At 53.2% G+C, this 24,391-nt stretch overlaps 1 protein-coding gene across 1 annotated transcript in view; it reads left to right on the top strand.

Moving 5' to 3' along the window:
• The window catches only part of LOC123950777 (contactin-associated protein-like 4), a 129,816-nt gene that overhangs the window by 73,644 nt on the left and 31,781 nt on the right, over window positions 1-24,391 (top strand). The window contains exons 7-16 of the mRNA XM_046019191.1: window positions 214-395; window positions 1,693-1,836; window positions 2,703-2,967; window positions 7,163-7,312; window positions 8,867-9,038; window positions 13,772-13,878; window positions 14,798-14,917; window positions 16,277-16,279; window positions 19,130-19,327; window positions 21,300-21,456. Of these exons, the coding sequence (XP_045875147.1) occupies window positions 214-395; window positions 1,693-1,836; window positions 2,703-2,967; window positions 7,163-7,312; window positions 8,867-9,038; window positions 13,772-13,878; window positions 14,798-14,917; window positions 16,277-16,279; window positions 19,130-19,327; window positions 21,300-21,456 (1,498 nt within the window). The remainder of the gene's footprint in view (window positions 1-213; window positions 396-1,692; window positions 1,837-2,702; window positions 2,968-7,162; window positions 7,313-8,866; window positions 9,039-13,771; window positions 13,879-14,797; window positions 14,918-16,276; window positions 16,280-19,129; window positions 19,328-21,299; window positions 21,457-24,391) is intronic.

Below are 24,391 nucleotides of genomic sequence, written 5' to 3'. Positions count from 1 at the left end.
AGTGTCCCCTGGGGAACAAAACTTCCCTGTGGAGAGCCACTGCCTGGTCACCATCGCAGAGCTCCCAGCTCCGAGGGACACACACCTGTAATGAAGGGAAGTGGCCAAGAACAGCCCTGATGGACAGGGTGTCCCAGAGTCAGACGCAGCAGCTTCATGGGGTTGAGCAAGCTTGGTCTGGCAGTACCTAATGGTGCCCATTTCCCTGGCCAGGCACTGCTTCACCCTCGCCATCTGGCCCTGGGGGCGTGGCACTGGGCAGTCTGTTGGACGACCAGCACTGGCACTCGGTGCTCCTTGAGCATGCCCGCCAGCACGTGACCCTCTCCGTGGACCGGCACTCCAGGCAGTTCCAGGCACGGGGACAGCTGAGTCATGCAGACCTGGATCCTGAGGTGTGGAGTCTCCATCAGTCACAGCAGGGCGTGGGGTTTGAGTGCAGTTGAGCCTGGACAGAAGGGGGAACCCTGCGGAGAGTTGCCCTTTCTCGGCACGTGTGGTCAAGGCTTAATCGTGTCCCAAGGGAGCCGCTGTCCTGGGCACCCTCTGAGCCTGACTCGGAGCATGGCCCATTGTGCTCAGCATGCCCCACGGCGCACGTCCATTCCTGCTGAGCTTACCTCAGCAATCCCCTGGCATCCCACCTAGATCCCGAGCTATCAGCTGGGTCCAAAGTCCTGTCTCTCAGTCTCTTTGTCCTTCAGTTTCCAAACACACCTAACATATCCACAGCTCTTTGCACACGTGTACCTAAATTATACGGAGGTATAACAATTTATTCCATTTTTGTAAGATGTTGTCAGGCACACGAACTATTAAAAAAAGCTAAACACTAAGGCTAAAATAAAAACGTATTTGACAGAAATGGACGATTGGCAGTTCCTGTCCTATTTTACATCATTCATGATTTTATTGCCTAAACTACAAATTGGCCAAAATAACATTATATTCTATACACAGATGAAGGTAAATTCCATCCAGAGATGTATAAGCTAGAAAATCATTTTCATTTTCTGCACAGACTTCCTTTTGCACAGGTTTGGGTTACACGGATCAGATGTCCCTTGCCATGGACACACAGGTGGGATGCTCCCCTTACCTGACAGCCGGTTTGATGAGCACCCCAAGGAGACCAGTTCAGCTCATACTTTACAGATGGGATGGCTGTCTTGGTCGGCTCCCTGGGACACTGGGAGGTGCCCTTGGGAAGAGCTGTAAGGGAGGGTAGCAACAGGACAGGGAGAGGCTCCTGTGGGGACCCTGGAGGGCCCACCTGCACCTGCCAGCATTAGAGAAGACCCCTTGCGGGGACAAGACTTCCCCAGTACTCGAAGGTGCAGAGCTGGTGGTGAGCAGAGACCCTGGTGCTCTGCTCCAGGTCCTGCGTCCAGGCCACCCTGTACCTGCTATCCCGTCATGAATATCGGTAAGCCCTTTCCTCCCGAGGGTCCCGGTGAGATGCTGAACCACACTTTCCCCTGATCACAGATGAAGGAGCTCCAGCCTGCCAGACACTAACAGCAATTTCAGAGTTTCTGCTTAGAAATTCCTTTAAGATAGTGAACACAACCCCCGATTATGCAGAATTGCGTACCTGGGCCTCTTCCTGCTATGCCTCTGAGTGATGAATGACTTAAGCAAGTTAATGGGAAATGACTAGAGAATATTATTGATGTCATTTTTCTTTCTAAGATCAGCTTCGGAGGGATTTTAGCACCTGGAAAATCTGTGACATTTCAAAGAAAACACTTCGACGGATGTTTAGAAAATATTAATTTTAATGGAGAGGATATCATTGATTTAGCCAAGAAGCACAGACCCCAGATTCTCATCAGGGTAAGAGTCTGCCTGGGGACAGAGGGTGGGGGACTCGGGGGAATGAAGGCCCTTGTGCGCCCCTGAGTGATGTCAGGTTACGGGGACATGACTCATGTCACAGCCTCATCACCTGAGCAAGAAACACAGAACAAAGCGCACAGAACTTAGAGATATTGTTTAAATCTGAGATGAAGACCCACGTCTCCCATTAAAATGTCAGCTGGAGATCCCATATCAGCTGCTCCCAGAGAGCAGAGGTAGCTGCCTGCAGGGACAAGTCCCCTTGGCAACGGAGTTTCCTCCGTGAGCAATGGGAGCGCAGACCACCCCTCAGGGAACCCGTCCCGCCTGCACCTCGAGTGTGAACACAGTGTTGGCCGCGGGAGCTTGGACACACACATGGATCGATAAGCTGGCATGTTTTCCATGGCCCTTGAGACATGACAAGGAGGGTCCATGTGGGGTCTTGGCATCCGGGGGCTGAGCCCCAACCGGCCTCCCGGTAGCTGGGTCACGGGAACAAGTGTTCAGGCTTTGGGTCTTCGCCTCCCGTCTTCAGTCAGAACACCCACCTGTGGGTTCTGTCGGCTGTGTGCACTCCCGAGAGGTGAATCTTGTTGCAACGAACTCTGCTCGGGCTCTGGGCTTTGTCCTGGCTTTGCCCAGAGGTGCACAACATGTGGCCGAGACTGCCTGCACTGGGCTGGGCAGCTGGTCCGTGTCTCTTGGGCCTGGGACACTGGGCAGGCAGGAGGCCACACTGGCAGCACCACGCCCTGCGATTCCAGCTCGGGGGCCACGGGTCTGGGGGCCACAGTGGGGCACTGGAGTGAGGAGCAGCCCCCCTCCTCCAGGGCCTCCTCAGATCTGCTTCCCGTCCTCAGGGCAACGCCTCCTTCTCCTGCTCTCAGCCGCAGTCCGTGCCGGTCACGTTTCCGAGCACTGGGAGCCGCTTGGTGCTGCCAGGCACCCCGGCACAGGACGGGGTCTCCATCAGCTTCCAGTTCCGGACGTGGAACCAGGCGGGGCTCCTGCTGTCCCACCGGCCCCCTCGCAGCTCCACGGGCTTTGTCCTCATGCTCAGGGATGGAGCCCTCAGACTGGGCCTGTCCCCATCTCCAGGACATGCAAGGAGTGACATCATAGCAGGTAATCTGTGTCCCCAGGCTGCAGCCCGCATGGCTATGTCACCCCAGGGCCCACAGGCATTTCACACTCTGATCCAAATGTGACTCCTGCAATCTGTAACACACTCGGGGTCCCCACACCCAGGTCCCTGTACCGCATTGCCTTCGGACACAGGCTCCCTGCCATTCACACCACATGGCACCACAGGCAGACCCCAAAGTGGCCATCACAGCCCAACCTAGCCACCTGGGGAAGAGGGAGTGCCTGAGAGCCCCCCCCATTCCATTCCCGGGACCCCTACCCTGTGCCCTACCCATCAAGCTGACCAGACCCCAGGCCTACGTCCCAGATCCTCTCCCTGTGCTTCTGCTGTCTGAGGAAACGTGGCCACAGGGAGCCTGTTCTTGACCTTCGGTGTCGGTGGGGAGGCAGCTGCCTGCCTATCAGACCTGACGGTGCTGCCAACCTTGCCGCTCCCAGTTGTGCGTCCGGAAATGTGGTGGGCTGAGATGCGGCTGAGAGGATAGCACGGTCAGAGGAAATACTACGCCCTGGAGACGCACCTGCCCTCTCTGCTGACCTGCTCCTGCCCCCAGGCAAAGACCCATTCTGGTTGGACACATACTTAGAGGAGGCTTTCAAGATAAATGCTAGTGTCCTAAAACAATGTTCTTAATGATGCGTGATGGCGGATCGCTCCTGGACTGAGGACAGGAGAGAGGTGGGGCCTGTCTGCTCACTGCTGCCCACCAGGAAGTCAGCTACTTCTGGGTCTGTGGGTTAGCGTCGGATCTGAGTGCCTCGAGCAGAGGTGGGGACAGGATGGGGACAGACTCCCAGCCTGGCGGTTGGGACCAGTGGGGGGTCTGCACACCTTCTCAGGAAGATCCTGCTGGCCTGTAATGAACCACATTTCCTCAGGACTTAGGGCACTGGCCGCCGGGCACTGAGCACGGAACTGGAGGGCCAGTGGACCATCGGCATGGTCAGAAGTGGGGCCACAGTGGGCTGGCACAGGAGGTCCCCATGGGTGCCGCCCTGGAGGGCCACGTCTGTGTCCACGAGCACACTCCTGGGAGGACCAGGACCCGTTGGCCTTCTCCTAACCACTGACCCTCCGCTGACGGGCGGAAAGCAGACTGAGCCCACTCCATCCATCCTAGAACCTACCTCAAGAGCCATGCAACATGAAAACAAGCAGAGAGACCCTGGGAAGGTAAATATGAAGCCAGGGCACACACTTCAACACACAGCCTTCGACCCACGTCCCTGAGAAGGTCGGGGCTCCACAACGGGCATTCCCCCCATCATCTGGAGACAGATGGCCACTTACAGCTTACTGAATGCTAATAGTGGGACAAGCTTGCAAGAGTGAGCTCACAAGAAAGAAATCACTCACGTTCAGTATTTCACCCATGAGCTGGCTCAGAGACTCGCTGGCATAGAAAAAATGTTAATTTTTGTAAGCCACCAGGACCCCACAGTCCATTGTGATGGATCCCATGTGCCCTGAGAAAGCTTCTGTCCTGGCCCAGTTTAAGACTTTCAAAGAAATTGCTTCAGGTCAAGTCCCACGAAGAGCCGGGACAACATTTAACCCCTCAGTTGGTGGATTTGACAAATTGCTAGAAGATGGCATGTGATAATTGGCATTCAACTCTTACAATCCTGTTTCCATCCAACCCCTGGGGGTGACCCGAAGCTGGCCCCTGCCTCCTGGGGCTCCATGTCCCTGCAGGTGCAGCCCCCTGCTGTTGGCCAGCCTGGCCCAGGGCTTGGTTCCCAGGGATCAGAATGTGGGACAGCCAGGAGCTTTGCTTAAGTGACCAGGCCAAAACTTCGGCCCCCGGAGGTTCCCTGACACTCACAGAGGGCAGACCCACTGTGCCAGCGACAGCATGGGACAGCCAGCCCACATCCCCCAAGGGGAGGAGGCCCTCAGCCAACAGCCCATGGGATGACCCCTAGACAACCCCAGAGAGTGGGGCTCTGGTCCCACCCCGTTGAACCCTTGGAGCAGACCCCAGCCTGAGCGAGCACCTGCCAGACCACGGGGAAACCAAACCACAACCAGAGGCACCAGCTAGGTCCAGACCTCCACGAGGAAACTACCAAACCGGGGGCCACGCATTATGTCCTGATAAATAACCAGCGCACACCAAAGCACTGGATGTGTTTACATGCATGACTACGGAAGACAGAATGTGAGCCCAGAGCAGACAGCCAGGGTGGGATGAAGTTCCCCCGCCCCCTTCATGCCACAGCCGTCCCTGGCCCGTTCTCCCACTAACCCCAGGCCTGCGTGCGGCCCCCACGAGCAGCAACTGTCAACCGGGCACTTTTCTGAGCCCTGCTGGGAGGGCCCGGGACAGCAGTCTTTAATGAGAAGGACGTATTTATTTAGAAGTTATTGTAAGTCAAACTTTTCTGTTAAGGAAGGGTGGCTTTTCCCCTTGGTTACCAGATATTTAGGTTGTCCAATGTCCCTTAAGGTCCTCACCTGGAGTCAAGGTGAACTTGCGCTGGACGTGAAGCTCAATTAGGTCACAATTTGAAAATGTGTTTGAATATAACACAATTGGGTCACATTTTCAACATGCTTTCCGTGTAAATTTTCATCTTGAGTTGTGTACAAATAATAGTTCCACCAGCTAATGGTCAGAAAGACTTCTGCAGGCCACAAAATGTCCTCTCACTCTGTCCCCTTTGAATGTCAAACGTGTGAGACCACACGATAGGCCCTGGGGAATCTCAGCTTCACTGGCTGCTGAAATGTTTAACTAGGTGCCTTTTCTAGCTCATGCTGTGTGTACTCTCTGGGCTGAACCCTGGACAACCCAAATGGACTTTCCTTTTCCATTTAAAAATATCAGTGGAAAAAGAAAACACACACACAGATTTAAAAGCAAAATCCAGATGCCTGACTTCCAATAAGAAACTGGAAATCTGGTAACCCCAAGAGACCAATGCCCCTGCACGGGGCCCAGCTGCCAACTCAGCCAGACCTAGGGATGAGGGGCTCCCGACTGACTGATGTGGAGAACCAGGGTCACGACCCCAACCATCCTACCCAGAGCCTCAGCAGAGGGAGGCCCATGATGTTGGAAACACCCCTATGACCCTGGGACCAGACCCACCACCACCAGGACAAGCCCCTCAGCCCCTCCTCCACCCAGCATCCCTTCCACAGAAGCCCCCTGATCTTGCCGGGTGGGGTGGTCAGGGTCACAGCCGTCCATGCGGCACTCCATTTAACATGAGCAGCCTGGAGACAGACAGGTCTGTAACCCAGGGAGCTTCTGGCCCCGTATCAGAGGGTATTTGCAGACAGACCTCATGGTGAGCGGGCAGGAACTACAGACATCCCTTCCCATGGCTTGGCCATGGTGGGGATGGGGGTTGGCTATTATGATGTGTCCCCGCAGAGACTTTGATCCTTATGTGAAGGGTATGAGCCGCAGGAAAACAAAACAAAAACAATATCAGACTTCCTTGCATCTGTTCCAGAATTTAGATAACAGAAACTCTCCCATTCTTTTCCCCAAAAGGTAAATCACATGGAGGGGGCAGGAAGGTGTCCACTAGAGGGGTTGCAGGGCCCCTGGAGGGACTGGGCTCCTCCACCCCCACCCCGGGTCCCTGTTCGTGTGGGACTCAGAGGTTTATGTCACTCTCTGAAGCACCATGAGATCTGTGGTTCACAGGGGTCTCTAGCTGATCTCAGTTCCCATGTGCTGGACTGAATGACAGGCAGTGGTTCACAGGGTTCTCTAGCTAATCTCAGTTCCCATGTGCTGGACTGAATGACAGGCAGTGGTTCACGGGGGTCTCTAGCTGATCTCCATTCCCCAGGTGCTGGACTGAATGATGGGCAGTGGTTTACGGGGATCCCTAGCTGAACTCTATTCCCAGGTACTGGACTAAATGACAGGCAGTGGTTCACGGGGGTCTCTCACTGATCTCTGTTCCCTAGGTGTTCGACTGAATGATGGACAGTGGTTCACGGAGGTCTCTAGCTGATATCCATTCCCCAGGTGGTGGACTGAATGACAGGAAATGATTCATGGGGATCTCTAGCTGATCTCCATTCCCCAGGTGTTTACTAAATGATGAGCAGTGGTCCACGGAGGTCTCTAGCTGATCTCCGTTCCCCAAGTGCTGGACTGAATGATGGACAGTGGTTCATGGGGGTCTCTAGCTGATCTCCATTCCCCAGGTGCAGGACTGAATGACGGGCAGTGGCATTCAGTCTCCCTCATAGCCCGGAGGAACCAGCTGAGTGTGGTGGTGGACGAGGTTGGGATTTCGGCGGTTCACACAGCGTTGCCTCTAGAAGCCCACACAGATGGTTCCTATCACTTTGGAGGTGAGTGACAGGGCTGCGACCCCACTAGCTGGCACCCACCCAAATTCCACCTCCCTTGCCCCTGTCCTGTGTCTGATGTGACTTTTTTCTACTGTGTCACGTGTGGTAGATTCCCCAAGAGCTTGGCGGGTGTGATGGACTGTACTGTTTCCTCAGCAGCCGTGCTGAGGCATAATTTACATTAACACGTGAGAGTTATTAGGACCCTTGTCATTAGAATGTCCTTTTCCAGGTGTATGTGTGAGAATCTTAGCCTTGATCACCCCCTTCCAGAGAGACTCCCCAGTTTCCTTTTTCCTGCTGTCCCTCTGGTCCCAGGTGCTCTTGGGTCACAGGAAGCCCTGGCAAGCCTTCTCTGAAAGGCCCAGTGGCTTAGGGTGGCCCCCAAAGGTGAGCATCAGCGAGGCTGGTCCTTCTGGCCCTAGGCAGCTCCCAGCCAGCCACTATGCGGACAGGGCACCATTTGCCACATTAGAATTCTACCGGTGGGTTTGCCATCCACTTCTCCCTCAGACCAAAACTTCCTTGTTGGGTGGCCGCTGGCAGAGAACTCCAAATTGTCCCATTATGCCCGCTAGACAATTCTGGATGCCCAGTCCCCTCTGCCTAGTGGAATCCCGTGTGGTTCCATTCAGCTGATGGCACGGAGCTCTGAGGGACTGGGTGGGAGCCCATACCTACGCTCTCCTCTGGGAGGGCTCACTGGCTCAGGGTACCGGTCCCTGGGGAACAGTGCCCACAGCGGTACTTGGGCAGGGGGCACAGACGGCTCTCCTGGGCGCTTTGAGGGCAGAGTCCCCAGGCGTGCCCCCAGTAGGTGCACGGTTGGGGCTGGTCCACCCGTGGAAAGAACCAGAGGCCTATTTCCTCACGCCTGGTATAGACTTCAAGGCCGTTGTTTGGATGACGTGTTTGCTGTCACACAGACTCTGACGTTCATGATACTAAGATGTTCTTACAGAAGATTAATCTTTGATTATATGTTTGACCAAATTGCCCTGTACAAATCCAATTGCCATAGAAAACCAATCCATGTCCCTTACTCTGCGGAAGCTGGCGTTCAGGACAAGCCAGCTGGAGCAGGCCCGAGGGCTGTCCGCCCCACACCTGGGGCCGCACGCTGCTACCAGATGACTGGCAGGTGCCCCGTCCCCTTCCGGCCAAATACCTTCTTTCCAACACTGCGATTTCAATAATTTGCCCTTATAATAACACAATCTGTTCCTTCATTTCTCATTTTAAACCCACGTACATTTAAATTGTTTTGTTTACCATGTGTAACCTCGGGAGGCGCTAATGCTGTCTAGCGTGTTGTGAGAAGACCCGGCTCCAAGTTCAGCCTGAACCGTAGACGCTAACTGTTCTTCACCCAAATCCACTTCAGGGTCACCCGCCCCTGCCAACCTAGAGGTCTCTGGCCCTGAGTGAGCACAAGTACAAGGGGGTCCACATGTCGGGAGCCCGAGACAGGGACGGGCCACCCACCCCCGGACGCTGACCCCCGCCCTGGTGCTGACCCCGCCCCTCTCTGTATTCCCGCCTCTGAGCCATCAGGGTGCCTTCCTTCCGGCTCTGGGTCCAAGTGTGAGGCCTCGCTGGCTGGATTCCAGGGCTGTCTGAGGCTCATTTCCATCAACGCCCAGGAGGTGGACCTGCTCTCTGTGCAGCGGGGGGTGCTGGGGAACTTCAGCAGCCTGGACATAGACTCCTGCGGCATCCGCGACAGGTGAGCTGCTCACACGCCCTGTGCTCCGGCCTGTGATGGCTGATTGCAGGCTCTCGCAGGTGGGTGCGCATCCTCTCCCTCCGGGTCCTGGTATCCCCTTCATACGGCTTTCCCTTGCTGCTCACGGGGAGTCCAGCAAAGTGAGAAGGCTGTGTTTGTAACTGTGTACAACCCCTTCCTCGGCACAACGGAATTTGGGAGGAAGGGGCTTTCTCTTGGCTGCTGTTCTCCGGTGTTCACAAGCTCCTTCATCCAGAGCACGCCGTGTGGACATCACTGCGATGCCCATGGAGAGAGAGGGTCCATAGCATGTTCCTGGACAGCATGAATCATGGTTATCAGGTGCAGGAGACCAGAATCCTGGTGTGGTCAGGGTGGGGTTTCCGGGGGGGAAGCCAAACTGTCCCGGTCCTCAGGGGCTACGAGGATGGGCCTGCCACGGGAACAGGTTGTTAGGACCCAGGAAGGGACGAGAAGCTCCCTGAGGACCAGGGGTGACCTCAGAGGTGTCTCTGGGGAGGAGAAATAAGGAAAATGCAAGAAGTGGGCAAGGGAGGAAGAAGGTCAATGTCACTGAGGCAGGAAAGCCAGGCTCTAACATGGGGGTGATTTGGGGAGACAGGCTGGCCGGCACTTTTGTCCTGAAAATGCTAGCATATTTTTAGATAATTGCTACAGGCTGAGAAACCCCTTCTTCCCTTGCATGAGCAACTCAGTCCAAATTCACATGCACCTGTTCTGTCTCTTCTCAGCTTAGTCCTGTTTCAGTCCTTGTTGTATAACAATCAGAGTTCAGTGTGAGCCCCACAAAAGTCACTGTCACGTGCAGGACACATGGGCGCCTGGGCAGCTCAGTCCAGCTCTTGGTTTCAGCTCAGGTCATGACCTCAGGATCGAGGGATTGAGCCCCACGTCAGGCACCTCACTCAGTGGGGAACCTGCTGGAGATTGTCTTTCTCCCTCTGCCCCCAACTCTCCTCTCTAAAATAAATAGATAAATCTTAAAATAATAACAGCAACACACGTCGCCACCAGTGAGTTACTCACTCTCTCAGATGAGCTTTCCCCACTTGCTCATTCCACTCATGATGGGGGGAATGACGCTTCTCTGGCAAAGGGGGACTGTGGCCAGTACACCTACAGCCCCATTGCTGGGTTAACAGGCCTTCGGGGAATTGCCACATCCCATGTAGGGCACAGGCGGCCAGCACATCTGGCCTGTGGGGCTCACCACACCCCCAGACCTGCACTTGGCAGAAGGGCCCCAGGGGGGCACAACTGCCAGCAGGAAGGGGGCCTGGGGCGGCTGAACATGGTTCCGGCATCCTTGTCCACTGCTACATCGGCTCTTGGGAAAGTTCTCTAATATGCAGCTTTTAACAAGCAATCAGTGGGGACCAATTTGTGCATAAAATGCTTGCAGTAAAAGCAGGTTTTTAACACAAACACAGAAACATGTCATCTGAATATAAAGATTCTTTGTCACATTTGCCAGTTCACAGAAAGATCAGGTTGTGAGGTCAGAGCTTAAACTAGAACTTCCGTCTAAGGCTGCAGAGAGGATACAAAAGCCACAGAACGACTGCACCCTTACATGCAGTGCCCCTGGACGGGGCTCTGTTTTGATACCCGTCGACTTTGACAGCATCTCTCGTACCCGTCTGTACTCCGACAGGGAAGAGCTGGACGCACACGTGTGCATGAACTCATTTCTTGTTGGCCTCTGGTCCCTGCTGACCCGGAAGGACAGTCTGTCTTCACTTCCAGCTTGAGGGACATTTGGGTTCCGTCCAGTGTCAGGACTGTGGCCATGAAGCCGCTGTGAGGCTCAGGCGAGGCTCAGACACTAGTCCGTCTGAGGTCCACTTCCACTGTCCTTGAGCAAACACCAGAGGGGACTGGCTGGACAGCGTGCAGGACAGGTCTATGTTTGGGAGCACAGAGCCCCTTACCCAGGGTGATGGTGCAGCGTCCAGCCCCCCAGCAACACGAGGGGGACCCCGGTCCCTGCAGGTCCCCACCACCACTCGCTCAGGTCACTCTTCCATGCACAGCCTGACAAGAGGCACGCGGACGCCTCTCCGCGTGTCTCTCTCTGGGTCTCACAGCTCGCCGCATCTAACCTGCAGAATCGTCCCCTTGAGTCCTCTGGATGCTTTTTACGGTGTGTTTGTTTCCTTATTGAGTTTTGAGAGTCCTTCATCAGATAAAGGCTCTTTCTCAGCTTTGTCTTCTTACTCTCTGAACGACATCTTTTGAAGAACACAAGATCTTGCTGTACACAAAGTCAAATTTACCCTTTCTTTTCTTTTTTATGTATCCTACCTTTGATATCTTACTTATAAAGTCCTTGAGGGGCTCCTGTCTGGCTCTGTTGGTGGAGCCTATGATTCCTGATCTCGGGGTCATGAATTCTAGCCCAAACTAGGTGCAGAGATTACTTACATAAACAAAACTTGAAGAAAATAAAAGCCAGGTGGAGGGTAATAGAGAGGGCACGTATTGCATGGAGCACTGGGTGTGGTGCAAAAACAATGAGTACTATTACACTGAAAATAAATAAATTTTTTAAAAATGTCTTTCAATAATCTGAGGTCATGAGGATTTTCTGCTACGGTTATTCTAGAATTTAGATTTAATTTCTATCAGATAAATTTTGAGTACTTTTAAATAGGTGGTGCAAGGTAAGCAGGGTTTTAGTTTGCTTCATGTATAGATATGCAGCCTTGTCGGATGGAAAGGTGACCCTCCTCATGTTCATTGTCTTTGTGCTTTCGTGGAAACCCAGCTGTGACATACGTGGGCCTCTGTCCCGGCTCCTTATTTAGTTTCTTTGATCTGTTTATCTATCTTTCTCCCAATTCCACATGTTCGTGGTTATGGTCACTTTATAATAATTATTGGAATCATATGTTTTTGCCCTCCCAAATTTTTTGTTTTTCAAAATTTTTTTATTGTATTACATTTTTTAATTTTCATAGGAATTTTGGAACTGACTTGTGAAATTTCTTTTAAGAATCCTGCTAGGAGGGGCGCCTGGGTGGCTCAGTGGGTTAAAGCCTCTGCCTTCGGCTCAAGTCATGATCCCAGGGTCCTGGTATAGAGCCCCACATCGGGCGCTCTGCTCAGCAGGGAGCCTGCTTCCCTCTTTCTCTCTGCCCGCCTCTCTGCCTACCTGTGATCTCTCTCTGTCAAATAAATAAATAAAATCTTTAAAAAAAAAAAAGAATCCTTCTAGGAATTTGATTAGAACTTTCTTGAATCTATACATCAGCTTTCCTGATTTTGCTGCCAAACATTTTATAGACTCTCACTATAAGCCCTTCCCTGGGCCTTGTTTTATTTCTGCTTAAATAGTCAGTTTTCTTTTAAAAGAATTTAAATAATAATTGTAATCTTGAGCCATTTTCATCAGTCTGAGGTTGCCATTGGCATTTGCCTCTCAGGCTCTTGGTGAATTCTTGCAACATCAGGATTGTCCTGATGGAATGAACGAGCCAAGCCTCTCCCTTTTTTTCATAAGAGTAAAAACCCCAAAATTTTCTCCAAATCTCCCCATCTGAAAATAGGAAAAATGGATTCAGCCTAGAGGTTGTGAAATGCAGGTCAATTAGAAAGTGGTGTATTTACCGTAGACGGGAAATTTAGTTTCGAGTTTGCAGAAACTGGAAGCATTTCCTTTAGGGTGGAAACAGCAAGGGCCGTCCCATCTGTCATCCGCGCATCTGGTTCGCTGCTCGTTTTGCTGCTGGTGCTGCTGAGTTCAGCTGTTGGTTGGTGAATCCCCTTCATCCTACAGGCACTGGCCAAAGACATACACACAACATTCGGAATGAATTACAGTCCCTGTGTTCCTGGGTTTCCCTGAGCGATCACAAGTGCCAGTACAAGCATAAATTAGACAACACGGAGTTCTCATGACAGATTAATGAGTCATTTTAAAAAGTTTGCTGTAACGTCTGTATTGTGTGTGATCACAGGCCATAGGCTTACGTATACATACAAGCACATGCATGACCTGGGGTTAGTTTGAGTCCCACGGTTTCACACGAGTTCTTCTTCCCTTTATGAACTCTCCAGATTGTTTGAATATTTTCTAATGGACATTTGCTGTTTATATTCAGAAAAATCAGTTCTACTATGATCAGTTAAAATTCATAGAAGTCCTGCGAGTAAACTTCAAGTGTCCCATCCTAATTTTAATTGGACAGATTGCAAAATACCCATTGTGCGTATATGGTGCTGAGTTTTCTTGAGTATTTTCGGATTTACTTGTTTTTCTTGGGGGAATATAATGCACATAGGCTTTGATCCTTTGTTCCAAGTACCAAGCAGACAAGGAATCGGAGAAGTAGGTGAGCTGGGACAGATGCCCTGTGAGCGGCTGGTCCCTCCCTAGTCTCTCCTTGTTTTCCATTCTTTCTCTCAAAATGCTCCGTGTGGCCACAGTCCATCAGGACACAGTGTCACCGTTGGCTTCTGCAAGCGACTTTGGTCCCCAGCCACATGCATCACCCACGTGTTGCTACTGTGGCAGAAAGTGGGCTTCTCCAGTGGACAGGGGAGCACACGTGTCAGTCCAATAAGTCAGGGTTCATCAGCCCGGGTCTGGTCACTTGGTCATCATGGGCTGGGGGCGGCCGCTGTCCACTCCTCTATGTTCCTGCATGTCGACTAGCGAGACCGTGTCTCCCGAAGACCAGGGGTCCCATGGAGCCCTCTTCTCCTCCCAGGTGTTTGCCCAACCACTGTGAGCATGGCGGCAGATGCTCCCAGACCTGGACGGCCTTCCACTGCAACTGCTCCGGCACGGGCTACACGGGCGCCACGTGCCGCCAGCGTGAGTGCTCTCCCCGCCCCCACCCCTCCTCTTACAACAGGGCCTGGGTTTTAGGAATGTGACCCACTGAAAGTTCAGGGTCTGATCCTCGGGGAGTAGGTGGGGTCAGGACCCAGTCTCACAAAGATCAAGAAGGGCTCCAGGTACCCCACCTTTGCATGCTGGCTCTGAGTTGCCCGTGGGGGAGGGGAGAGAAGGTTCTGGAACCAGAGTCCAGTGCCCAACGGAAGGAGGAGCCCCCACGGCCCTATCTCCTCTCATCCATCCCCCGTCAGGCCCGAATCCTGACAGGGCAGATGTCTGGTGGTTGTGCGTCAATGGACTGATGTTTCTAGTCCGACTCTTACGAGTAACTGTCCGTCCTCGGGTGATAAGTGAGCCGCCAGACCCACCTGAGTGGGTGTCACCATTGTCCTCCCCAGCAGAAGGGGCGCCGGCAGGTCCCCATGGTGAGGTCGCTCTGAGACACAGCCAGAGGGGATCTGACTAGCTCAGTCACCCCCTGCTCTTAATCAGGGTGGGAGGGGAGAGGTGCGGGGACACATTCACAAGGAACAAAGGTTCACATGTTCCAGTAACGTCTGCCAACAGGTGAAATCCGGGCAGACACTCGTGGTCTGGTTCCTGGTGACAGGACAGTGCACCAAATTCTGCTCTGGGCCGGGAAATCGTATTTGCCTGTAGGGGCTCACCAGCAGTACAGGTCTGATTGTTGCACAATTTTCTTCTCCCTCCTTCATTCCCTATCACACACATGCCTTTCAACAATCGTTCTGCATTTTCAGATTTGGTCACGTTTCCTCCCAGGGGGTGACTGTTTGCTATGATGCAGAACGTGGGGTTTCCCTCACCTCCTCCTTGGAAGTGTAGGACTCTCCTTCCACCCCATTTCCGGTGACTGACTGGTGGTTCTCCCCAGCCCTCTACGAGCAGTCCTGCGAGGCCTACAAGCACAGGGGCGAGTCCTTGGGGAGATACTACGTGGACCCGGACGGCAGTGGACCCCTGCAGCCCTTCCCCGTGTTCTGCAACATGACAGGTGAGTCAGCAATTTCAACTCCTATTAAACACGAAAGCACAGCCTGGTAAGTAGATCTGTACCTGGTTAGCAGCTTTATTAGGGTGCCCTTGTAAGAGTAGTTTTTCAACAAAAGTATTTGATATAAATCTTTTTAAAAGCTCAGAAGTAAAAATTCATAATTATGTCATTATCATCAGGCATGTACTCTGTGGAACTTTTAATAATACAATTTTGCCTATTAAATCCTAAAGCAAAAGATTTTTTGAGACTTATCTGATTGAACTAATGGATGTGCAAGTCAAAAGCATTTTCACTTGTTTTTTCTTAAAGATTTTACTTATTTTAGAGAGACAGAGAGCACAAGTGTGGGGGAGGAGAGACTCTGCAGCAGGACCCCCCCCCCCCCGCCCTGGCCAAGCACAGAGCCCGCTGCAAGGTGCAATCCCACGACCCTGAGATCGTGAACTGACCCAGAATCAAGTGTGGGATGCTGAACTGAGCCCCTGACTCACCTTGTCACTATTCTACAGGTCAGGTGACAGCCTCTGAGTCCTTGTGGACAGGCAGCGTGCGCTTTTGAGTTCTTGGTTTCCTCTCAGACACGGGCGGCCTAGCTCTCGAACGGCCGTGTCTGTTTCTCTGACTGCGGCCACAGCCCCGTATCTCGTCCACACTGGAGTCCACGCCTCCGTCTGTCGGCCCACACCACCCTGAGGCCCTCACCCCGTGGAAGGTGTCCCTTCCACGGGACTCTGCCTGTCGGTGGGACATTAGCTCCCGTCTCTAGACAGGACTGCCTCCTCTTTAAATGTTCTTCCTTGTTAAGTTTCAGATAATCCAGATTCTGTGCACAAGGCTGGACACTGTCCCCCCAGATTTCACGTCCCCCCAGAACCTGCAAATGGGACTGGGTTTGGAAATGAGGTTTCCGCAGGTGTGGTCCAGCTGAGCGGCGGTCCCAGCGCAAAAGCTGGTGTCTGGACGAGGGAAACATGGACACGGGAGGGAGGGGCCGTGTGAGCAGCCGAGGCCAGCCCGCATTCCCGCGACACCGACAGCTCTGCAGGAGGACACAGTCCCCCACCCCCTCCCTCGGGCTCTGGGCTCCGGGGGTCAGAGAATCGCCCCGGGTGCTGGAAGCCTCCAGGCTTCATGCTTGGTTTCCACAGCAAGTGAAGACAGCACGACCTGTTGCAAATTCCCTGAGAAGAGAACCATTTCTGGATAGATTTTTTTTTTGGTGATATTTGAATAGTTCAAAACGATTCCCATGAAATTTTTTATTTTCTGGGTCCTCAATTCTCAAGACAAAATCTGGCTGTTGCTGCCTTTAAGCAAATACTTGCTCAAATGTGAGCCAGGCAGGTCTCCCTCCAGAGGGTGTGGAGCGGCTGGGATGCAGCACGGTGTGCGGGCGGGACAAAAGCCCTCCCACAGCTGCCCAGACCGTCAGGGCCGGTGCCGACACAGGTCCGTGCCTGACAGACTGCTCAGCCCGGCGAACACTGAGGGCAAGTCTGAGCCCGGTGTCTGGGGACCCCTAGTGCCTGAGGCAAACATCTCCTCTGGGTGTCTTCTGCCTGAGGCAGTGAGTGGCCACGCGGTCCCTGCTGCCCCTAGCATTCTGGGCAGACCATGCACCCTGTGCCTGGAGCCGCTCTGGGTGGGTGACAACATGCTGCCTCAGGGGGAGGCCTGGTCCCAGCTCGTCCGCCCAGCATATGCTCCTGGGGGCCCAACACCAGACTGTGGGAGACACAATGGTGTCTGAGTGACGACCGGGCTTCAACCCCAGGAGAGCGGTGATGCATCCTCATGCATGTGTGCAGGCGTGTGTGTGTGTGTGTGCATGTCATGTGTGTGTGTGCTTGAGACTAAGAGCGGCTACTGAGGCAGGGCCCCAGACCTACCCCCGCCTCCTTGGCCCTGGGAGTCATGTGTCCCCTCTGTGCTGGGAACAGTGCAGCAGGAGACGGGGACCCAAAGTCCATGTTTGGGCTGAGAGTCATCATGGCTCTGAGGATGTCCAGGGTCGTCCTTGGGGCCAGTGGAGCCTTGAGAGTCCTGGGAGTAGTCTCAGGAGAGGCGGCATGGGGACCCCCTCTCCTGGGCTCTGGGTCTCTGCCTTCCCAGGGGCAGCAATGTTACTGTGTCCCTCATCACTGAGAACAGGGTCAGGGGCAAAGGCTCATGTTTCATTCAGGGGAAAGAAAACTGACGTGTTTGTGGTGCTCACAAAATCTGCCAAAATCGTAATGGGAATCGGACTATTGGGAGGGAGGACCAGGAAGACAGCAGAGGGAAGCTGCATCCCTGGGGGTCCTCGCGGGCAGCAGCTGGAGGGCAGCCGGGGTGGGAGCAGAAGCCCCCGTTCCCCTAGCATGTGTTCACAGCTTTGTCAGCAGAGGAACATGTCTCCAACACAACTGGTGAGGAAAGGAGGCCTGTGTGACCCACCCAGGACAGAACACGGGTGGGGGGCCACGGGCCGTGGGCTCCTCATCTCCTGGGCACCGCTGACTCGTCACCACGAAGGAGGCACGGGCTGCTGCCTCCCATCCGTGAGGACGTTCAATGCAGACAGGATGTCTTCTCGGTACCTGTGAGGACCACGTGACGCCCTCGGGTCTCCGAGGCCGATTTCCACGTTGGAAACATCTACGTTTCTCAGTTTCCTCCTGGGGATGCGGGCCCTGCCCAGCAGCTGTGCCGCGCTCCAGTCTGTCTTGGTTTGGGTTCACCTGCTGTGTGAACTCTGCCGTCCGTGCTCTCATGTGTCCTCAGGTCAGAGGAAGCGTTCGAGTCAGAAACTGGAGCGTCTCATGGTAGAGCGAGGGTTGGGTTTCAGTTCAGATGACTCCAGCCCCACATGGAACCAACCTGATGTGCCCCTCTGTTCCCCGGCCGTGTCCAAAGGGCAGCCCACAATTCCACGTCACACGGGCTTCAGGATCCACTGTCACATGTGGACTCCAGTGTGAGCCATCCCCAGCAACCCCAGGTCCGTCCCCACGAGAACGGGGAGGCCCATGGCTGGTGACCCACACCCCCAGTCCACTCACTTCTGGGCTCCTGTGGCTTCAAAGCAGCAAAAGTCCTGAAGAAACGAGCCCCTCCAGCTCTGGGATGTGCCCCCACGGGCCACACAGCAGGCGGCTCACATAGGACTCCTTGGTCAAGCTGTTCCATGGCCTGAAGTCCTCGTCTGATGCACACCGACAGCCACGGGCCGTGGATGTGGCTCGGGCAGGAATTCCAGACACACAGGATTGACAGGGGCCACACAAAGTAGCAAACCAACAGAACCAGGTCCATATGGCTTCTTTCTAGACCCCTTAATTGGACATATGCCAACAAAAAAGGAACAATTTAACCAATTCCTTCTCACAGATGATGCTGAGTGACTGGACCTCACAGAGAGAGTCCCAGCAATGGGGATAAGAAGAATCGATGCCCCCTTGTGCACCAGCATTCAGCATGCAAGATTCATATTCCAGCCACTGTGCCTGGTAGAGAGAGGTGCCCAGATAGACAGAAGTGCCCCCAGGAAGACAGAGGTATCCCAGGTAGAGAAATGTGTCCCAGATAGACAGATGTGTCCCAGGTAGACAGAGGTGTCCCCCATAGAGATGTGCCCCAGGTAGACAGATGTATCCCAAGAAGACAGAGGTGTCCCAGGTAGACAGAAGTGGCCAGGGCTCATGTCACTGTCAAGGCCAGGGCATCTCATCCTGCAGAACAGGGTCAGGTGTGCGTCAGGAATGCCACTTCTGCGTTCCTCTCAGGTCTGAATGGAGCAGACATGTGATGCCCCAGTGACCTGCGGGCTCTCTGCACATAGCCCGCAGGTCAGAGCACATGAGAGGAGCACGGGCTGCTGACAATGTCGGGCTCATTCTCCAGTGAAGAAAAGAGTATTGTTCTAGTAGAAAAGCCATTGTTTGCCTTGCATTGCTTTAGATTATTAGAGAAATTTAATAACGCAGTTATATGTCTTTTCTCTCCCATGAATGTTGTCTGGCTAAAAATCCAGAAACACCCACTTTCACGACAGGATCAGCTCAGGCATAAATGACACACATCATCACAGGAAGACCACTCTCTCCCATGATTTAAGGGTCAGAATCCCATTTGCGTTGCCTCTGCATCGGCCCACTAGAAGGCCACCAGCAGTGCTGAGTGTCCCGCTCAGTGACGCTCCTCTCCTTTCTCTCCTGCTCTACCCGTGAGACGTCCCGTGGACTGTCGTGCAGCACAACAGCTCAGCCCTCACCAGAGTCAAGGGCGCAGACCAGAACAACCCCCACTGGGCAGTGTTCCAGTACGAGGCCAGCCTGGAGCAGCTGCGGGCCATCATCGCCCGTGCCAGGCACTGCCAGCAGATGCTGGAGTTCCACTGCAGGAGGTCTCGGCTCTGGGACCCACAAGGTAGGTGCTCACAATGTGTGCAGGTCAGTGGCCTCTGCCAGCCCCTGCCAGCCCCACCTCCCTTGCTGAGGCATAGGTGGAGGTGGCGTGGAGTGCAGGTCTGGCTTGATCCAGGGGCAGATGCTTCCCTTTCTCCCCCGTACCCAGACTGCCTCTCAGTGCTGCTTTGGGCTGTGCCTTTCTTCCTTCCGATTACCTCACTGAGGTGCTGTTTCTTGTGTCTTCCCTGTCCTCACTGCTCTTCCCGTGCTCTGGCCTTGATTTTTCAAACCATCTACTGCTTCACTCTTTATGAAAGCACATGTCTTTCTGGACATGGCTTCCACCATGCATGTTCCTACTTGGGATGCTCTCAGGCCCTCTGCGCACCCCCTTCAGGGTCCCGGGACCAAACCCCACACTGGCTCCTCAGCACCCAGTTTCCCAGTGTGGATGCAGGGTGTGGAGACCACACAGCATTTATGACACAAGCTCATATTTGAATTTTGTAAATCAATCCTCTTTTCACCCATGAGGAAAATGGCAGGAAAGTATATGTAGCCTCAGATTAAAGCTAGTTCTCCTGAGAAGGAGCAGTTGCAGGTTGAAAGGAAGGATGGCCAAGGGCTCCCGCTGGAGGGTCGGGCTCTCCCAGGCAGACCTCCCTGGCTCCCGCAGTCTCTACAGTACTTACCAACTTGCAAATGCAACCAGAGGCCCTTGGTATTCTGACAACCTTTGGAGAGTCACTGTTGGTGGGAGAGAGGAGGGATATAGAAAACACACTTACAAGACGCAGCCCGGTGATGTCATTTCTCCCTGGTTTGAAAGCACAATGGTGAAATAATTAAAATTTTAAAAGTGTTATCAAAATATCTATTAAATATTTTAAATGCCATCAGCCTCCCAGCAATGACTATCAATTTAACTTGGAAGTAATTCATCCTAGATGCCGTCTTGCACATCTCTGTTCTGGCCGCACAGGGAGGTGGCAGTGGCCACGCATTTTCTTGGGAGCGGCTGTCGGTCCCGGGTGGAGAGACCCAAATCTGTCAAGGGAGAGGGACGGAGCACGGCACTGCCACACCCTGGGTGCTCAGAGTCTCTTGGTGGCCATGCAGCCACTCACAGGCACGGAGGAACATCCACACAGCACCGCCTCCCACCAGCCCCGTGGGTGCACCTCCCAGGGCGCCCTCACCCATCACTCCCTCCCAGGGATTGTGGCTGCTGGGGCTCGTGGAGATGTGGTCCATCTCCTCCAGTGGCCCAAGTCGTAACACGGTGGCTGTGGGCTCTGGCCCCGTGGGGGCGCCGCTGCTTAGGCTTTCAGAACAGAAGATGCGCTCAGCCCCGGGAAGAGGGTTCACCCGTGGAGGTGTGAACAGGTGGAGGTGGAGGTGGCTGTTCAGCGCAGTGATGCCCCAGACAAGCCTCGGCAGGGACCGGCCCCACGCAGTGCCCGCAGGAGCCCACAGCCCAGGACTCAGAGGGGAGCCCACAGCCCAGACTCAGAGGGGAGTCCGCAGCCTGAGCCTTGGAGAGGAGAGGAGAGAGAAGGAGCCCACTTCTGGACACCCACTCGTCTGTGCCGGGTTGTTTCCATCCAACAGGCACTCAGGTCTGCAGCAGGTGTCGCTTCTAGTGTAGCTGCCAATGTTTCAACCCTCAGGACAGCTCACCTTTTAATCTAGTTCTCAAAGAAATCATGTAATTTGGCTGATTAAAAATTATTAATGCCATGGTGGAGAGATTTGGGTGCTTCTGTTTATTTTCAGTGCTATCAGTCTGATGTCATCGGACAAACCCAAGCTGGGTTAGAAGTGTCCCAGCAACACCATCCTGTTACAGTGCTAAGAACGGGTTCCTTTCTGGAGCAGACTTGTTCTTGGCTGCCAGTTTCTTAGTTATGGTCTTGGAGGGAAGGGAGTCGTCTCAGGGAGGCAGAGCTCGGGGGCCAACCAGCAGTCACTTTCTCAAACCTGTCTTTCAGATGGAACGCCTCTGAGTTGGTGGGTTGGAAGCACCCACGGGACACGCACTTACTGGGCAGGCTCCATGCCTGAGGCCCAGACATGTGCTTGTGGACTAGCGGGGAACTGCATTGACTCTCAGCATCGCTGCAACTGCGACGCAGACCAGGATGAATGGTGAATTGCATGTGATTTCCGTCCACAAGACGGGCTTTCCTGTTGCTCAGAGTGTGTATGTTCGGGGAGATGCTACATAAGCCAGGCCAGGGGTCAGAGGGAGGAAATCACACCAGAGAGGGTAAAAAACATCTATGGTGATAAAATATGATACTGTTCATCTGAATGATTAAGATCAATGATTTGCTGGTTTGCTTTCTTTTCTTCACTTCTTGTTTCTTATTTCTAATATCTTCATCTGGGGCAGGGACAGACCCTCCCCCCCAAAGGGCAGATCACAGATAACAAGCCCCAGGTGCCCCACCAGCCACCAGCCTCAGGTGGTGGGCTGCCCCACCCGCTCACCCCTGCCTGGATTACTGCTGAGGAAACCCACACATCACACCATCTCACCCGCCAATATTCTGTTATCCTGATAAATCCACAGGACTCACTAATATTTTTTGTTCAATATGACATCAACCTCATTATCATTTCTAACGGTTTTGAATCCTGCCTCACGAAGTTCACTTAAGAGGTATCTTCTTGACAGGACATAGTTTCTGAAATGTCCCTCCGAGACGAGTGACATGAAGCAGTCCCTGGTCAAACAGGTACAGGGAATGGTGCTTTATGAGGGGTGCTGCCTGGGGAAGCGGGCTGGGCTTGCATACCCCGGCTTGGAGAGGGAGTCCAAAATTATGTGATCACATCCCTGGTCAAATCAGGTTATGTTTAAAATCATATATATCACACGGAGAACACGCTTTGGAAATACTGGACTACGGAGTGCCACAGATGTGAAAATGGTCCTCCACATATTACATGGAAAAGCTGTCTCCTGTTGATAGAACATCTGAAATTAGAAAATCGGTCCCTTACACTTGGGGCTAAAGAACTTGCATGGCGTATTGATTTTTTTTATTTCTTTGTAAAGTGGAAAGGTTTTGAAATCTCTGGGATTCATATTTCAAATGTATCCCCAATTTAAAAATACTCCCCTTAGCTCAAACGCTTTAGGTACCACATTTATACACTACTCTGGGCACGGGTCCTGGACACAGAATCACCTCTAAAGGAACAAAGTTTGATCTATGGGATCCATTTGGCTGTAGAATGTCTGTTACACTCAGGAATCAAGACAAAATCGGGATACTGTGGGGTGGGAGAGTAAGGAGACGTTTCTGGCCGCATGGCTCAGAGCAGGACCCTGGGCCATTAACATGATGATGTAGGAGCAGAGGAGGCCTCTTGGGCAGGGGTGAATGGCTCTGATGGTCAGGGTCTGGGAAGGAGCAAGACTGGAAACTGGAGACCATCTATGGACAAGACGTGGGGGTGAGACATGGGGGTGCCAGTGTATATATGGTCTCCCATCAGTGGCGAACAGGGTGTCCACCAGGGAGAAACCCCAGAAAGCTGCAAGACCAGGTGGCTTGTCCAGAGGGCATGAGCCCCCTCCTGCCTTCTGACCCCTGATGCCTGCCCTTTGGCCCCTGTGACTCATTCCCACTGTGAAAGATGTTTCTGGATATGCAGCATCACTGATCCTTCTGGATATTACCCCAAGATCCACTTGTAGAACCTCTGCTTCCTGTCTGCACAACGTGGAGTCACGGGATTAGAGCCCCTGGGAGCAACAATAACCCAGAGCCACAGACCACAGGCCACCTGGACACCTCACGCCAGTGAACCAGGGGACAAAGGAGACAGTTCCTTGTTCACAGTTGCAGAGGACTGTGTCTGACGTGCTGAGCTGTGCTGCCTCTATGCAAATGGAGTGGAGAGCACAGCGTGCACCCAGAGAATTCTCTAGTCTTCTCTGGCACTGACTCACCCAGGACATGGCAGTCACAGCAACCACAGCCTGGCAGGGGAGAGGCCAAGGTCAGAGCCTCAGGAAAGCCATATTCAAGACGCTTCAAGGTGGACAGCTCACCCAGCAGCAGCGCCCCAAGGCAGAGGGGTGCTCACAGTGGGTGGTACGAGGGGAGCTGGTACATGCTACTTAAGACCTTAGAGCGAACAGTAGGGCGGAGGGCTTGGTCCACTGGGGACACTACCGGCCACCGCCCTGAAGAGTCAGTAACAAGACAGAAATGAGCCGATGTGGTCACAGGGGATCAGTGCAGTGCAAGGGGTGGGCTGTAGCAGACACCACCAGGGCCCCCAGATGCTCCGTGCCTGCTCCAGACACCTCCCTTCCCTCCGCCTGGGGGCAGTCATGGGCGGCAAGGACATGCGTGGTCTGAGCAAGCCAAGCTGAAGCTCCAGAGGGCTGACGCACCCCGCATGCCCACCATTCGTCAGAGGGACAAGGCGTGAGTGAACCGTCCTCACGCTATGATTGCAATGTGTTTGTTAGGCTGAAATTCGTAAAATGAAAGATTAAAAATCTGTAAATGAACTCAGAGGGGTTTGTGTGTGCGCGCGTGCGTGTGTGCGTGAATTGGCAAGCTAGTTCTCTGATTTAAATGGAAAAAAACATCAAAAAGAGTCAGGACCATGTTGAAGAAGAACAAAGCTAGAGGGCCTTTCCTACTGGATCTAAAGAGAATGTGACATTGGGGCAAAGGCAGATGGACAGTCACATGACAGGAGAGGGGACAAGCCAGGTACAGAAAGGATGGTCCTTTTAATAGAGCTGAGTCAGTTAGATACCCATATGAATAAATTAAATCTTGACCTTTATTTCACACTACACAAAAACCAATTCCAGTCAGATTTCACATCAACTATCAAAGATGAAAAAGTGCGTTTTAGAAGAAAACATAGCTGAGCATCTTCCAAAACCAAATTTCCAAAGGGTAACATTCTACATTTTCATTTTCACGTGTGCCCTAATCTCTCTCTCTCTCTCTCTCTAGCTCTCTCTCTCTCATGCACACACACAATTTATTTATTTATTAATATCATTGTGGATTTTTGAATTTTTACTTAATTCACTATGTTATAA

The sequence above is a fragment of the Meles meles genome, chromosome 9 (assembly GCF_922984935.1).
Source record: "Meles meles chromosome 9, mMelMel3.1 paternal haplotype, whole genome shotgun sequence".
In the NCBI taxonomy this organism is placed as follows: Eukaryota; Metazoa; Chordata; class Mammalia; order Carnivora; family Mustelidae; genus Meles; species Meles meles.
Note: the sequence above shows the minus strand (reverse complement) of the source record. Positions and strands in the feature narration are given on the sequence as shown.